Source organism: Anopheles gambiae, chromosome 2 (assembly GCF_943734735.2).
Source record: "Anopheles gambiae chromosome 2, idAnoGambNW_F1_1, whole genome shotgun sequence".
In the NCBI taxonomy this organism is placed as follows: domain Eukaryota; kingdom Metazoa; phylum Arthropoda; class Insecta; order Diptera; family Culicidae; genus Anopheles; species Anopheles gambiae.
In genome coordinates, this window is record NC_064601.1 from 96,071,011 (window position 1) to 96,087,445 (window position 16,435).

Here is a 16,435-nt window from a genome sequence, read left to right on the forward strand (position 1 = left end):
GGTGTAGTTGTTGTTCTACGATGGATAAAAAGATTGGAGTTCCCAACCCGTCCCAAACGGGACAGCAGATAATCCGTACGGCAGGGAACAGACAACCGCTGGTACAAAATTTGTGCCGTGTCCGCCATATTCCTACGGGGCAACAGGCGAGTGACATTTACGATGAGATAATTCCCCGGGCAGGCAGGCACCAAACGCCGGACACCAGAAGACGTTGACATTTGTTGTTGTGTATTCTTATGGGTTTCGGGAACGATGCCGGCCCACGGCCCAGGTTGTACGTATTCTTGGCCTTTCGGGTGTATGTGTGTGTGTGTGCGCGCGTGCGCTCGGAACACACTACTTACACGCTTATCGTGTCGAACCCCTGGAAAAGGAAGCTTGCTGACGGGCGGAACCGACACACACACACAGGAGAATACATTTACAAAGCAGCATCCACCAGCATCCGGGAGTAACGCTGAGGGAGTCGTGTTTCGCCACGGATTCCCTCCAGGGCATTGGCGATCGACTCTCGGCTCTGCGGCAGATATAATGTACGCGCATGTCCTTCTTGGGCGTGTGCGTTCTGTGCGTTTGATGATTTGAAGCTCTCTTCCTCCACTTCTAAAGCCCGAAAGAACCGATCTTGGCGTTGTTGTTTCTGCCTACTACACGCAAACGAAACAAACGCAATCTTTAATGACGATTACTTTACTCTGAAGCGTGTTTTTTTTCTGTCGTTCACCAACCTGAAAGGTGGAGTCCGGTAGAGTAATAAACACCCCGCTTGATACGGAAACGAGTCGGCACCGAAAAGCTCCGCCGAAGGTGATTGTGTGTGCGTAGCGTTTCGTAGGGTGGATAGAACCAGCATACAAGGTAGCTGACGGAATGGCGATGCCCCACGGTCCACCGAAGGAGATCCTCGGAGTAACGAAAAAAAAAGCGGCAAATCGAAACCGCGAAACAAGAGCGCCGCCTGCCGAAGCGCGAGATCCGAATCCGAGCGAGGCACCGATTCGCGTCGTAATTGTCGATCGCGTCTTATAAAAGCCGTTGCCGGCGGTTGGAAACGGTACAGTCAACCGCGAAGCTCATTCCAGTGATCAACACAGACCTCTCACCCTTTTTGCAAAAACAATCCATTTTTAAAAACAATCAATCAAAATGTTCCGATTGGTAAATATCGATCTCGTGTGTGGGATGATCTTGGTGGGGATGGATGGCGTTGCTCTCAACCAGGGGTTCTGGAGCGCATTACGCCACCCAATTTGTGAGGTGTGAAATATGGTGTGTAATTGTTTGTTGTTTGCTTTGTTTTCCCTGGTTAAGGTGGTGTTGTCCGCTCTTCTTGCCGTTGCCGCTGCCGCTCCCGGTGCCCACCATCTGGTGCACTCGGCCCCGCTCGCCTACTCGACCGTGGTAGCTGCCGCGCCCGCCCTCGTCGCCCAGAAGGAGATCTCGTACCAGAAGAGCATCGTGGAGGAGCCGGCCGTGGCGCACGTTGGCACCGTGGTCAAGACCGTCCCGACCGGAGTGACGCACACTAGCTCGGCCGTCGTGCACGACACCAAGGTGCGCGAGGATGTGTACGCTCCGGCCGTGAAGAAGACCGTCGTGTCGACGCCGGTCGAGAAGACGACCTACGTCCAGGCTGCCGCCCCGGTTGTTCACGCCGCTCCGGCTGTGTACGCTGCCCCGGTCCAGACCGTCTACGCTGCTGCCCCAGTTGCCAAGACCTACGCTTATGCTGCTCCGGTGGAGAAGACCTACACGTATGCTGCTGCCCCGGCTGCCATCTCGTACGAGGCTGCTCCCGTTGCGTACGCCGCTCCCCTGAAGACGGCCTACGTCAGCAGCTACCCGTCGGTGTACGCCGCCCCGGCCGTCTATGCTAACCAGTGGCACTAAATGGTTCCCCCCCCACCCCGCCTGACTGTCCATACCTTTTTCCCGGAACCCTGGAGCCGTTGCGGTGACGGGTTGCTTCTCTTTTGTTTGCCTTTGATTGTTACGGTGAAAGATGAGAGAAGTGGCCACGAGTGAGAAGAATAAACGATTGAGATTCGAATGTTTTAAATCTTTGCGTATATTTGAGTGATATTTCTCTTTGTTTCTGGGAGATTCGTTCCAATGGGGAAGGATGACTTGCGGAGAAGAATTGAAAGGAGGAAGTATGCGAATGGTTCTTGCAAAAATTAGCTTTTGATGAAACATCGGTAGTTTGGTTGGTTTTGAGTCATTAAAATTCTTCCAAAATTTTTAAAAGATTTATGAAGCGTGAGACTTGTCTTTGAGAGTTTCCTGCCATATAAATAACACATTGTGTTAAACTTCGTTCCACTTGGCTACTCATTTACCAAGCGTTTTGGAAACAAATATACATCTTTTATGCTCTGCTTGACATCACACGCTCAATTGAGTTATAATTCTTTCATAACTTATGAGCAAAGGTCCGAGAAGAAAACATAGAAATAAGTATTATTGTTTAATTTTGTTAGATCTATTTAAAACCAGAGCAACATTAGATCAATTTATGTAAAATACAAACGTGTAAAACAGAACACCAACAACCAGTAAATTAGTAAGCTTTTTAGTCATATTGTTGAGCATTGTTCAGAAGCCTCCAGTACTGCATCGACCCTTTTTACTGGTATTTGATGACCAGTGGCGTCTTGTAGTGGCCCACGAACGAACCGTACTGAGGCACTGGAGCCGGCTGGGAATAGATGAAGCTTCCCGCGGGATAGAACACACGACGGATCGGTGTGGCGGTTGTGTGAACAGCCACCACAGGCTCATGACGCACATGCCCACTGTGAGACACACCCTGAAGTCCATGGATAAGGGCCGAAGACTGGTAGGATACAGCGTTCGGCGTGTAGTGATGACCATCTGACCTAACGATCGCACCACCGGGTGTCCACTGAGCAAGCAGATTATTCGTCAGTCGCTGAGAAGTTTGCAGCTGATCGCGAAGCCACTGGTGCAGGTCGAGTGGGGCCGGGATCGTGACTGCAGGAGCATGGGTCACTTGCTCTACCGGAAGATAGGCGGGAGCAGAGGTTTGATGTGCAGATGGAGACGGTGGTGGTGGTGGTGGTGGTGGGGTTGTGGTTACTGGGACGTAGTCCGTCACCGGCTGGAAGGTGGTAGCGGGAATCCGGTTTCGGTTGGTTGTCAAACGGGTGACGAGCCCCGCTCCCGGCAGCTGATCCCCCGTCAAGGTCGTCTGTGGAACGAACGTCACCTCCTGCACACGGTTCATCTGACGCTCGAGCCACTGGGCAAAGTCTTCGCCGGCCGGTTTGAACTGTTCGCCGAGCACGTCCGGGCGGGGTGTCGCCGTGTCGCCCTCCTCCTCCTCAAACCAGGACTTTCCATCGGACGGAGGGAAACTATCGAAGGGGCTGGTGGTGGTGGTGGAGGTCGTGGTGGTCAGGAAGCTTGGTGGAGCGGGTGTCGTCGAGGTGGATGTCGTTCGGAAAACGGATGCGGGCGTTGTCGTTCTCGGAGTGCTTGCTGGGGTTGTTGTAGTGCCACTTGAAGAAGCTTCTCCTTCCCAGGCCTTTGGTTGCCGTCCGGAGATCCAGAGTTTGAAGTCATCCTCGGAGAGATCGAAGATAGCTTGGGGAGACACGGTGCTGGCTTCGCTGGACGCGTCCTGTCCCAAAGCGCTCGCCGCGAAGGCCACCAGGGCAAGCTAGAACGTGGGCAGGAAAGAATAGAACGAATCTACCACTTAGCAAACTAGAACAAGCCTTGGAACCCGTTCTTGGTGCTCTTGGTGAAACCAGAAACATACCACTTGCACGAATCGCGCCATTACACCCAAAACAGGCTGAAGCTGATGTTCCGATTACACGACACAGCGGCTATTCCCTGCAGAACTGCAGCGCGTTACCTGCGATCGCGAGTGTTTTATAGCGTTTCCGAAATAACGCAACAGGTCTTGCCCGTTCCGGCGGTCGATCTTCACTGATGAGATTCTGTGTTGCAACTGGAGTCGATCCCGCTCCTGTCAGCCGAGAAGATCTGCAGTTTCTGTGGTAGGAAGAAAAGAACAAAAAATGGTTCACTGATTCGAACAGCGCTCATGGTCTACCGGCCCCGGAGTCTGAAAGTGGACGCCATACGCGTGATCTTCCTCATTCGTGTGCAAGGGGAACGGTTTCCGTTGTCCTTGGTGCGGGCATCTCCAGGCATCACCCGGGGCGCGTGAAAGTAGTTCTACCTCACGGAGGATGGCATTTACGCCGAGGAAGCGCTCTGTTGGATCGTTTCCTCTCATGCAGTTTGCTACCTTTTTTTTGACAGCAACGCTACAGTTTAAGGAACAAGAGCAAACCCGACCTACATTACCCTGCGTTTAGCGGAGGGGTTACTTACCGGTTTGCTTTGCTACGAATAGTTGTACCGCTTAAAGTTCATGGTTTTATGGCGCGGTATCGCAGTACGACATTTCGCGCGTACCCTTGTCAACTGGAACCTGGGATTCCCTACCCTCCGTGCGTGGGGGGAGCGAGTGAGAGGTCACGGGGCTGGACACAGCACCAAAACTAATTAGCGAACCGAAGGGGAATGAGTGCCAAAACGCTATAACTTCGCTGCTCCGTTACACAGCCTTCAGATTCGGTGGGTACTTCTGGGAAGATCACTTCAAAACAATAAAAAGGCTACACTCACAAAACTAGCTAGTCCGTCCGGCAGGGCAGCTGTCGCAGAAGTGAGACCAATTCGTTCCAAAAGCATCCTGCAATAGCTGTGCAAACGGGGCAAACTGGAAACCGGGAACCAGTGGAGGATTAACAGAGCACAACCAGTGGAGCTGGACATAAATCTGGTTTTGATGGCCGCAGCTGGTTGACATTTCGTGAAGTGTTGTTGAAAAAAATGGTCGGTGCAACGGAGGTGCTACGATCAGTGGATGAAGAATGAGCTAAAATTATAATATTGATTAGATGCGTAAGGCCCGGGGGCGCGCGTTCTTTGGACGGGAAAAGCGATAAATAGGTACGGTGGGGTTGCAAGTTCTGAATGAAAAAACCTGCTTCTGATGGAGTGTGTAGAATGCTAGCTCTACTGCACCAGTTCTTACTCCAGTTCTGTCAAACGAGGGTGTAGCTACTACCCAGTAGTTGTAGCAAGTGGAAGAAATGTATGAAGCTGTTCTAGTTGGAATGAGGAAACAAAGAAACATGCAAATTGATCGTACATTATTGAGCATTAGAGTGTGCTTTCTTGCTGGAAACACCTGCTATTATTTGAGGCTTAAACAGCTTGGCATTTTGGTCTTTAAAAGGCTACAATCTGTTGGATTAAGATAGACGCTGTGATAGAGAGGGAGTAAAGATTGATTTTGGTGAATTTATTATTTGAAGTCCTCAGAAACGAATGACGAATGACAAACTTACCTCAACATCAATTGAGCAACCGTTTCCAACGAGACAAACTGGTTTTATGACGTCAAACGCTTTCATTACACAGTTTTGATGTGCTGGTTGCATACTTTTAGGAGCATTCTAACATTAAGCATCGAAACATTGAGGTTTGATAAGTCCAAGTACGTCATCTTAATAATTGTATAGTGAAGATTGCATACTTTTAGGAGCATAGATTCTGTACATTTATTCTTTAGTAAGAGCTTAATATTTTTGAAATTTCTTTCCTTTTCTCCTCATCTCTGAATGACAGTCACACAGTAAAGATTACATTTTGTAGGACATTTGTTTTATTTCAATGCAGGCATCCGGTGGGAATAGTTGGCCGTTTTCCAATCTTTCACCAACAATCACAATGAACAAGGGAAAACGTACCATTCCTTGCCGTGAAACACTGTAAGAAATGTCCTTTGCCGCTTCCTCTCCTTTATGGCCCCTTTTCGATTCTTCGAATCTCACTGGTATGCACACTTGCCACCCTCTCCTTAGCCTTGCTCGAAATGCTTTAGCAAAATCCTTCTGCCCTCTCGTGACTTCAGTTCCGTCAGGTTCCGTAAGCCTTACAGATGATGGTACGCGTACGCATCGTGATAGGCCAACGCGGGGGCCGCATAGGCGTAAGCCGCCGGGGCAGCAAAGTAGGTCGTCTTGGCGATCGGCGTCGACACCAGCGTCTGCTTCACGGCCGGCGCATAGATCGGCTCGGTGATCTTGGCCGAGTTGTGCACGACGGTCGAGCTCTGGTGCGACACGGCCGTCGGGATCGTCTTGACCAGGCTGCCGACGTGCGCCACGGTCGGTTCCTCGATGATGCTCTTCTGGTAGTAGATCTCCGGCTTGGCAATGAGGGTGGCCGGAGCGTACGCCAGCGGTGCCGAGTACGTGAGGGCACCGGGACGGGCGGCAACGACGGCCAGGACAGCGGACAGCACCACCTTAGGGGAGAGAGAGAGAGAGCGAAAAAAGCGGTTTAATAATCTTTGACTAAAGCTTGCTTACTAACGTTGCTTAGCAAACTTACCAACTTCAGCATTTTGTATGTGGAGTTAAGTAGATTGTTGTGGGTTTTTAAAAATGAGAAGAAGGTCTGCGCTGTTGGTTGGCTAGATTCTGACTATGCTTTTCCCGGTGTCGAGTGGTAGCTTTTATAGCACGCCCGACCGGCCTGGCATTCTGAGACTGTGGACCAGGAAAAGCATGAACACCATCACCACCACCACCACCAGCGAGAGATATGGAGGGAAAAATGCGCATAACTTCTATACGACAACAAGTGACGAGCCCTCGGTAGAGAACCGGCTTACCGGTTAGTCACCGTGGACAAGTTTCCCGGTAGGATGCAATTGCAAGCCGTCACATATGTGTGTGTGTTACTTTTTTCATTGTATACCACCGTCCAGCTCGATCCGATGACCATCTTTCGTGGTGGGAAGCAAGCGAGAAAACACTCCACCGGTGGCGTATTAGTCGCTCCAGCAGCAGCCGCAGGCGGGCGTAGGCTGCAGCGGGAAGGCTTGCCAATCTCGAACCGATCTACATGTTGGCGCGTACATTATCCGCAATCGTGCACATTATACGTTAACGGTCGGTATGTTAACGATACATAGAACTCATTTACATCGGGACAGCTCGCGCCACGGCAGTAGACGCGCGTCGTATTCGGTCACCACCGTTGGCCGTTCTCGCTTGTCAGGCTCAGGCCAGGAAGCGTCAAACAGTTGGGGATCGAGTTTTTGGAGGCACTGAGCTGAAAAACACTGCAAAACCCTCCCCCAATACAGTCATAGAGCAAAACACCCACTCGCCATCGTTTTGGTGGAGCATATTGCAAATAAAGCTCTCAAAGCTCCCCCTCCCTCACATCACGCTCGCGCACAATGCGCCCGAGGTGGGCTGGCGGCTTTCGTCACCCGGGGTCGTTTTGAACCGGTCGGTCACGACAATCCCGACAATCGGGCAAGCACAGCGCCGAGCAGACGGGGAAGGCTTTTTATTTTTAGTGTCAATTTTTCCTTTTTATAATTATGCTACCGGGTGGTAAAGCCTGGCCAGTTGCGAATTGCACATGCACAGCTGCAATGCACAGGTTTCGGTGGTCTAAAGTTGCAAGAATAGCATTGAATCTGTTTATCTAGTTTCACAATGCGCTCGGTTTCGCTCGAATTGCGACAAGGAGTTGTTGTATCGTTGAGGAGTTAGAGGAGGGAGCCTTTTGTATGCTCGATTCGTTTAAACCGTGCCGCTCGACTGGTGAGGCTTTGTGTGTGTGTGTGTGAGAGAGAGAGAGAGAGAGAGAGAGCGAAGAAGGAAGAAGACCAACAAGCACAGCAAGATCCTTTTGCTTTCATTTTGCTCTGCCCGCGGAAGCCACAGTACATGCGTTTGCGATAAAAAGTGAAGTTTGCGGTTGATCGGACAATCAACTAGAGTTGATGTTCTGCTATGCTCTTGTTCTGGAGTCGATTGCTTCGTTTTTTTGTATATTGTGGTATGTGGTAAAAAAACGAACTATAATGATTCTCATGTTCCAGAACATAAATCCAGTTTAACCGGATCCTGCCGGAGGCTCGCACTGACCAAACCTGTCGCCCAGAACAAAGAACAAAGAAATAGCTTTAGATGCTCTTGGATGCCTCACTTTGAGTTGAGTAGAATGTATGTATCATTTTCATAGGAGTGTTTTTCAATTTAATGAACCTTTCTAGAATGCTTGCTTACTGTGGAACGATAATGAAATCGTACAGAAAGGTCAATTTACATAATCGTATTGATACTGAAAATACCACTGTGTGCCATCAAACGATCATTATGAACTTGATCTTTGCGTGCTGCATTCTTTCCTACCAGGAAATCACATTAACGCTAGATCAAATCGTCACCTCAAACAACCATCCAGCCCCCCCGGCTGCTCAGGAACTCGCAGCATCCGGCACAGGATAAAGCTGACGGTAAAGCTGCTAAATGTATTCGTCGCGTGCTCGCGCCTATCTTATCTGTATGAAATGTTGCAGCCTTCACTCTCGGGCCGGGCGCAAGCCACAACAAACAACATTAAACTACACCTTCCGTTCTTTTTTCTTATCTTACACTACGCTCTCTAACACACTTCCTAACGCCAACTACCAGCCCAAAGAATGAAGTTGTGAATGAAGCGGATTAAATCCACGGTGGCGCACGCGATTGCACAAATGAATGAAACAGAACGAGCGCCGGCCCGCTGAAGGTCACTCGATCGGGGTGTGTGGTGTGTTTCGAATTTGATTTTGAGCTTTTTGTTACGAGCGATTTTGGACACTTGTTGTGGTTGTGTGTAAACACATTAGTCACGCTACTGCATCTCGATTTAGGGCCGGAGCTAAGGTACTCTGAGTGTGCCCCTGAGCAGAAGGGCAGCCCGTTGACGTGACGCGCCGGTGTCACTGATTTACAGGTCATTTTCTCTGCCTGAAAGGGTCAGACAACAAGAAAAGTAAAAAAAAACCACACTCCTACAAGCAACATGGTGTCCGATATGGTGTCCATTGTCCATTTGGCCAGACAGTCAGACACGGCCAGAGTTGCGGCGTAACGGCACCGTGACAGATGTCACGTTCGGGCCCCATTTCATCGCAAGCGACAGAGAGAATCCAAAATTACCTAATGCAAGGAGCACTTGCGACAACTTGTGCCAAGTGAAGCTGGCTTACATTGCCCAACCGGGTGAAGATAGATGATCATGATCGATGGTGGAGGAGGAGGTACTCCTAAATCACTCTCGCCGGATCACCCTGTGTGTTCTGCGCAAAGTCTGCAGCGGTCTGCACTTGCGTCTTGGGTGAGCGGGCGTTATGTGTGACAAAAGGCTGCTGGATGATGCCAGTTTTCGGTGCACAAGTGATACAAAAAGGGGGGGGTAGAGCGATGCACTTAATAATTTTGCACTTGTTTCGTGGTAAGACGGCTTTCAAGTTCCCTTCGAGATGTGATGCTGGGGACATCGAGTACAGGACAGGTGACAAGGTGTGCAAACAATTGCAGACCATCAATTAAAGCCAGCGGTGTGCCATATATGTGATATGCGCTGCGCTATGTGCGGTGGAGGTTTAAGCTTTCATGGGTGATTTATTTCTGTTAGCGTTTATGAAAGCAGTTCTTCTGGGGAGCTCGCATTTCAAATTGAATTGCTGCTTATTGCAGTAAATACATTATTTATTACGAAGTAGCGAGAAATTTCTAAAAAGCCTTCAAAAAAACAAAGCAAACCTATTCTTGGGGACAAATCATGCGTTAAACTTCCTTGGGCACCTAAGCTTTGTTGTGTGCTGCGATCATCGAACCGACCAAATCTACCCGGATGTGAAATTGTTCGATCTACCGCCATGATCGCTCAGAATGTTAAATCTACACAAAAAACACAAAATCAAAGTCTAAGTTGTTGTCTTATTTTTGTTTAGCACATCAAAGCCTTCAAACCGTACGCAGCAAAATATAACGATCGACAACCCCCGATCCGATCGTCCGGGGGGACTTCCGGTTGACATTTTCGAAATCGCTACAACAGAAACCGTTGCTTTTAGACGTTACGGAACGGCAACGAAACGGACAACCGAATGAACCGAAAGAGCGGATCTATTGGAGCGGCAAAATCCAACAAGAAGTAGTAAGAACTGGTAAAGTTTGAAGCAGTAAATATAAACACCTCAATCTCGGGGCACCGTATTTGCAGTCGTTCAACTGCATAAAGTTGCGAGTTAGAATTGCCATTTGACGACAGCCATAATTAATGTGTCCATCGATCGCGCGGCTTGCAAGAAGGTTTGAACGATTAAGAGTTAATTTATATTGCCCGATCGGGAGGCCCCACGATCGGACTAGATCGGACGGTTGCGGACCTCAATACCTCACGCACCGAAGCGTGGCTGCTGTTTGCCGGCCTGTCGCTTCCTACGTGCGCGCACCGCACTCATTATGGCAGCGACCGGCAGCGAAACTGGTACCTGGTGTGTGCTTTTTTGCATTATTTGCTTCTCGCGGAAGGATTGCAAAAGAATCGCACACACGGCGTAAGGTATGTGTCCGCTTTTGTGTGATCCATCGATCGGATAGGGGTGTTTTTTGTCTTCATTTTGTCCCTGGCTGGTTCACTTTGACTGAGAACCCACTTGAGGTGGGAGTTACAAGAGATTTAGCATTACCAGAGCAATTACAAGATCACCACCCGCCGGCCTGCACGGTTGGCAGGATGCGATACGGATTATGAAGTCATACGCTGGCACCGGTTCGCAACTGCCACTGTAGCTGCAGGAGCGAAAATAAACGGTTTCACTCGGCTTTAAAATGAAAAACCACGGCCAGTGTTTTGCGCCGAGGCCGAGCACGTCGTCAAAGACGTCCTCGTTGGATGACAGCGAAATTACATTCCACTGGCACCGTCCATCGTCGCGTATAAATCATAATCAATTTCGGACCCTGTGCAGGGCTTCAAGGTGTTATTATTAGCTGCGACCCCACTTCCCTCCGTTCGTCCTTCGTGTGTACATCTTAGATATGGTGCACGGTTAGCCTGACCTATTGCCACTTTCCGGAGTTAATGTTTCTTCTTGGATTTAATGCCGCAGCGTGTGCAGAAACCCGATGGTAGCGAGCGTGGTAGCCGGAGGTTTTGCGAGCACCATTTTCGCACCATAAACAAAGCGAATCCACCCACCAACTGGTACATGCCCGTGGATGCATGTAGTAAGGTCGCGCAAAAACATGCAGAAGGCTCACCAGATGCAAGATCCGCGTTGCATAACGTGAGCCCGTTTGCTGGACCCGCATACATGACCGAGAAGCGGGCTGTGCCAGGGCTCAAGCCTCGTTCTGATCGCGCCAATCGTTCGAATTAGGCAACTGTTTTAGAAAGGATCAGTTTTATTGTTTACACCTACACCTTTTGGGGTGGGTTTCGGTAAACCCTTGCGCAGTAGAAAGCGCTCGATTATGAGATAAATGGAAAAATATTTACTTTTCATTTGTGCGCCCTCGAGGCTTCACGAGGTCTTATTGTGAGACGAGTGGGGTTCAGTGTTTTATTGCTTACTTTTCATCTGTTTGGTGTAATGTTTTTCCAATTAATAGTGTTCCACCTTTGCGCGGGAGGAGTGTGTGATGTAATGGTCAATTATCAAAATACACTAGCCAGTGCAATCAAGCGTGCACCCATGTATCGTGTACAAGTGAAGATTTGGGTTTAGTAACCAGAGGGACAAAGAAAGAGAGTGTCACCGATGAAGGGTATAAATCGCCCAACATGACACGGCTAGGGCGAATAGTGATCGTAGAATTGTAAGTACAAGTGTGGTCTTTAAGAATCGGTGTCTTTTGTTGGCGCCGGTATCATACGGGCGGGCATGAAATATATCACGCCAAGCGTCGTATTATGCTGCCATGTGAGCTATCCTTTCGAATGTTGGTTCAATTACACGACGGTGTGTTTTAATTTTAAGACGCAATGGTCGCGCGAGTACGATCGATCGTGTTACACCATCAATTTGATGGAATGTCTGTTGTGAATGGTATGATCAGGGAAGGGTTTTTAAAGCTTGGTATAAATTTCATCAACAAATACGTAATGTTTCAATTTAAAGATCTTAATGAAAATCTTAATGTACTTTTCATCGTTTGCATTAAAAAATGAACAAAAATTATCGATTTTTTATGGGTTTATCTTTACCCACACTAATGAAACGTTAATCGAACTTTCAGTAATAGCATCCTATGAGACGGTAGACAAAATTTGACACCTCTATCAGTCGAACTTTAAGCGTAATGGACAAAAAAGTGAAGCAACTTCGTTAACACGCGTGCACGATCAAAGAACGGCATTTCGTACCCTTTAAAATGAACTCCTTGCGGCATTTTGTAAACGTCATATAAGCCTGTTCGGGCATCTACTACATCTTGGTACTATTAGACAACGATCAGAGCATCGAAAGAAAGCCCAGTTTCGAATGGCCGATGTCTGAGAGCGACTTGAGGCTCCCGAAGGAAGCTGAAATGAAGAGGAACAAGTGGCTACATTGCTGCGTTCGCTTGGCCCAGAGGGCGATGCAACTGTCCAAATTGTGAAATAATACCTGAGAAACATGAACAAACATGTCAAGAAGTATAAATCGTGTCCACTGGCTTCAGAGCGGCAAGCAATGACGATAAAAATTTAAGTGATCATATCAGGCGAATTTCGGTCCTACGTTCTCCAGCTGTGTCCCATCGATTTTATATGGACCAACATGATCCAAAAGCTTTACTCCAACAATTTTGTAGAAAAAAACTGAGGAGGCGAAAATCCGGATAACAATCGACGGCTCGCAAGGTCGTAGATTTATTTTTGTAATTAAGCTAAATAATTCCCTTCCAAAGGATGTTCATGGCTACTTATCGTCTTCTACTTGGCGTAACGTCCTATGCAGACTTAGCGGCCTATACAGCCTTTGGAGACTTTCATCAAGAATATCACAAAGCCACATAATCAGTTGTTTAGTTTTGTGAGTTTACGACTGTACCACGGGACCGCCACTTTACATGTACTATCTCTTTATATCGAATCGTAACATTCCTTTCCTCCTATTAATCACACGCCTGTATATGCCCATACTTAGTTACTACGGCAACGTATAAATGGATCATAAAATTAAGATGTTTATACTCAATCAAAAGGGTGGGATTAAATTGCAACCACCGACCGGCGTCGGTTCCAGTCGATTTCCTTATCGTAACATGTCATTTTCATCTAGACGGCGTCGCCCTCTAGAATGACGCCAACGAACCCGTCAAACGAGACCCGAAGCCCAAGACTACGAACTTCGCCAGCAATCAGTGGTCCGCTCGGAGATAGAGAAACCGCCCTATCATGGTCACATCGAAGCGAGGAGAAGGTGGGATCTATTTTTCTTATCCTACAATGTCAGACCGTGTCCTCTCGCTATACTTTCTTGTTTGTTTCCTTAAGACCTACCCACCAGACGATTTGGGTTTGGTCGTGGAAATCAACGCACTAATCATCGCCATTAGGTAAAAAAACGGAAAATCTTACGCCCCTCAAACTGACGCCTATTGAACGGCGTGCGGGGTTGGGCCAGGGGGTAATTAACGTCATGGCGCACACGCCATATACTCGCACACTCCGAACGTCATCACCACAGCGGAGCTCATAAAATACGCCTCAACGAAACGGAAAGTCACGAGAAGTGGACGCGCGATCGAAAGCAATTCCGCGCCGCGAAGCAATGAACTGGGGAGGGCAGGGCAGACCGCAAGCAAGAGCGCAAGAGGGGCTGTGGACGACAGTTCGTACACCAGGGTCAAGTTCAATACTGGTGCTGCGTGTTTGTGTGTGTGTGTGTGCGCGAGCGAGCGCGCAAGGGCTTTTTTGCGGTGACTTTAAGGGGAAGCGATCCGCGCTGATTGAATTATGCACGTGTGTCGGACCGGATTGTATCACACACAGAGCTAGCCAAAGTGAACCAGTTTTTCATATGGCATCGCTCCCTTCCATCGTGTAATGTGAGTGTAATGCACCGCGGCGATGCAGCTCCATCTGGTGTGGAATGCGATTTAAGTGGTATTGCAACGGAAAACGCACTAAAGAGCAGATAAGGCAAAGCGGAGCAAAATGGTATTGTTAAGGATTTTGCTCTGTATCTCATGGGGTAGACCACTTTACTGTGATATTTTGACGGCAATCGATGCTTCAACGTACTATTCAAGAGACACAAATAGTAGCAGAAGTATTTGCAACGAATATAAATGTATTAAATGAAATTTTAACATAAAAAGTCTTGAAAATTGTATTGTATTATTTATGTAAAACAGATATATTGCAGCGATCTATGCTTACATCATAGCCTCCTGTCAAAAACATACCGACCATTTTGTTACAAGCAAAACATTTAACAAACTTGAACTTAAAATTTTTCAAATTAAATTAGACTGGCAACATTTTTACGTAAATCATACATGATGGACATGTGTCTGGAAACTCATTCTTTATTTATCTGGTTACTAGCAAAATTCTTACGAAAGCTTATTTTCGAGACGGTAAAAATAACATCTTTTTGACCAATTATTTCATTTATTAACTTATTTATTTATAAGTCTTAGGCAATGAAATGTTAATGATGTGCATCTAACACTATAATTAGATGTTTTTCACTCATCATTTTAAACGTCTTAATTTGCCAATAATGCATGCTACCATTTCACTCCGCCTAACCATTTTGCCCCGCTTTCCCTTACTTTGAAAAACGCCTAAATGTATGCAATGAGGGAAGCATTAGTGATTTTACACTAGTTGTACTGAAGCGGCTACTTTGTAGTAGACAGTGCATGGGATCTGCAAACCTTATGGAAAACTGTGCTGGTAGTTTTAATGGTTTCGAGAATTGAAACGAGATTTGGAATAATTGAGTAATTCATAACTTAATTGTACATTGACGGCAAGCTGAGAAAGTTTTTTTGTTTATTTTTGATTTGATTACATATGTACAACAAAACTCACAACAGCAAAGGGTAGCAATAAATTGGTTCATGTCAGTTATTACTAATTTATTCAAACACGTGCTTATTTGACATCACCTGGGGCGCATTTACAGCGACCAGTTTTCGTTTTTTGGGCCACCGCTTACAAACTCACACCTTTTTTTATGTTGAGCAGGAGATTTGAAAAGGGTTCAATCACTGCACAATAGCTTGACAGATAGCTTTGTTTGACCATTCCTACAACCAATGTAACCACGTGTCCATCGTCCACGTGGTAATCAGTTAAAGAGTGGACAAGCGAGTTAAACTTATGACAGTTGAATTTAGATCGAGCTGGGAAAATGGAACACTGGATGGAGCAAACGAAACAGTAACTCGTTCCATTTTCAAACCGCTTGTGAAACCATTTTATCATTCCCACATCATGACGAGCAGCGTAAGCATTTGGGTCTAAAACGAGTCGAATCAAAATTTATGAGTTCAAAAAACGATGGCAACGATAGCATTGGTTCTTTCAGTGTCATTTGTAGGCGGTGAATAGAGGCCATTAAAATCCATCCATTCAAACGCCGAGTGTTCTCGAGCTGTGATATTTAAATTGCGAACCAATGGGAAACGACGCTCAGTTTTGCTACCGGAAAGTCGCAACGGAAATCCATTAGCCCACCGGTTGCTCATGATATTTTCCCGCCGTAACGCCGTTAGATCGTGGTGACGGTACCAACTGCTACAGGTTGATTATGTTATTTTATTATAACGCTTTTTTTGCAACGTCATTCGCTCATTCAGCCGAGCAAGTTTGATTGCATTCCGTTGAAGCGAAGGACAACAAAATCAGCACATTGCAAAGTTGTTGATGCTGATGTCCGGTCCCAGAATGAATGGTGACGTTCTAGGTGGTGAGGGGAATAATTATGGGCCGACCCGTAGGGATTGATTTCATAATTGCTTGTATAATAGACGAATTAGGTACACCTGTAGATAGAATAATTGTAAATTGAATCATTTAAACTGTGATTGAAAAATTAGCACACCGCACAATCAGTTTAGCACAACACACATTGTACTGCTGTACAAGACTGCAGCAGAGCCAACAATTCACGCACAATAGATATAGCCGAAGCTGTCATTAAGGCTATCGCTGGCTCATTATTCATGTACCAAAACACACACACTCCTTCTTAATCAACACCGGCAGCAAAGAGCCAGCTGTAGATAGATGCTGATAGCAAGGGCGGATTCCCGTCTTAAGCTATGCAAATGACGGTGTCAAGAAGCGATTAATCAACAAATAGTTTTGGGGGTTTTTGTACCGCCTCTTCCTTCCTTCGTGTTGCGGTGTGGTATTGTTGTTGGACAGCACGGATTTTCGCTCTCATGCGAAGACTTTCACACGCCTAACAAACAAGCCGTGCCGCGGGTGATACTGATCGCTTATGATCACCTTTCGCAATGCGGTAGCATAAGTGCATAGCCGGCCCTTAGCCGTGCGGTTGTGCGGCGTTTCTTTTATT

General features: G+C 47.3%; 3 protein-coding genes across 3 annotated transcripts; 1 reads left to right on the top strand and 2 right to left on the bottom strand.

The window, feature by feature from the left end:
• Positions 1-1,037: 1,037 nt before the first annotated feature.
• On the top strand, positions 1,038-2,062 carry LOC1276815 (cuticle protein 38). Its single transcript, XM_316207.5, has 2 exons — positions 1,038-1,161; positions 1,315-2,062. Exons 1-2 carry the CDS (start codon positions 1,150-1,152, stop codon positions 1,891-1,893), a joined length of 591 nt encoding a protein of 196 aa, XP_316207.5. The 5' UTR covers positions 1,038-1,149; the 3' UTR covers positions 1,894-2,062.
• Positions 2,063-2,463: 401 nt separating this feature from the next.
• LOC3290116 (SH3-containing GRB2-like protein 3-interacting protein 1) lies at positions 2,464-4,731 on the bottom strand. Its single transcript, XM_061647602.1, has 3 exons — positions 4,372-4,731; positions 3,788-4,026; positions 2,464-3,685 (listed from the first exon to the last, which is right to left on the bottom strand). Exons 2-3 carry the CDS (start codon positions 3,806-3,808, stop codon positions 2,630-2,632), a joined length of 1,077 nt encoding a protein of 358 aa, XP_061503586.1. The 5' UTR covers positions 3,809-4,026; positions 4,372-4,731; the 3' UTR covers positions 2,464-2,629.
• Positions 4,732-5,690: 959 nt separating this feature from the next.
• On the bottom strand, positions 5,691-6,560 carry LOC1276816 (cuticle protein-like). The gene is made up of 2 exons (XM_316208.4): positions 6,445-6,560; positions 5,691-6,358 (listed from the first exon to the last, which is right to left on the bottom strand). The coding sequence occupies exons 1-2, from the start codon at positions 6,454-6,456 to the stop codon at positions 5,984-5,986; spliced, it is 387 nt and encodes a 128-aa protein (XP_316208.3). The 5' UTR covers positions 6,457-6,560; the 3' UTR covers positions 5,691-5,983.
• Between the last annotated feature and the right edge of the window lie 9,875 nt (positions 6,561-16,435).

What these genes read in the sequence shown, in the direction of transcription:
- LOC3290116 (XM_061647602.1), bottom strand. Translation starts at nt 3,808, where the DNA reads ATGGCGCGATTCGTGCAAGTG. An exon ending in TGGCGCGATTCGTGCAAGTG is followed by an intron (nt 3,686 to 3,787) that starts GTATGTTTCTGG and finishes CCCACGTTCTAG; the next exon opens with CTTGCCCTGGTGGCCTTCGC.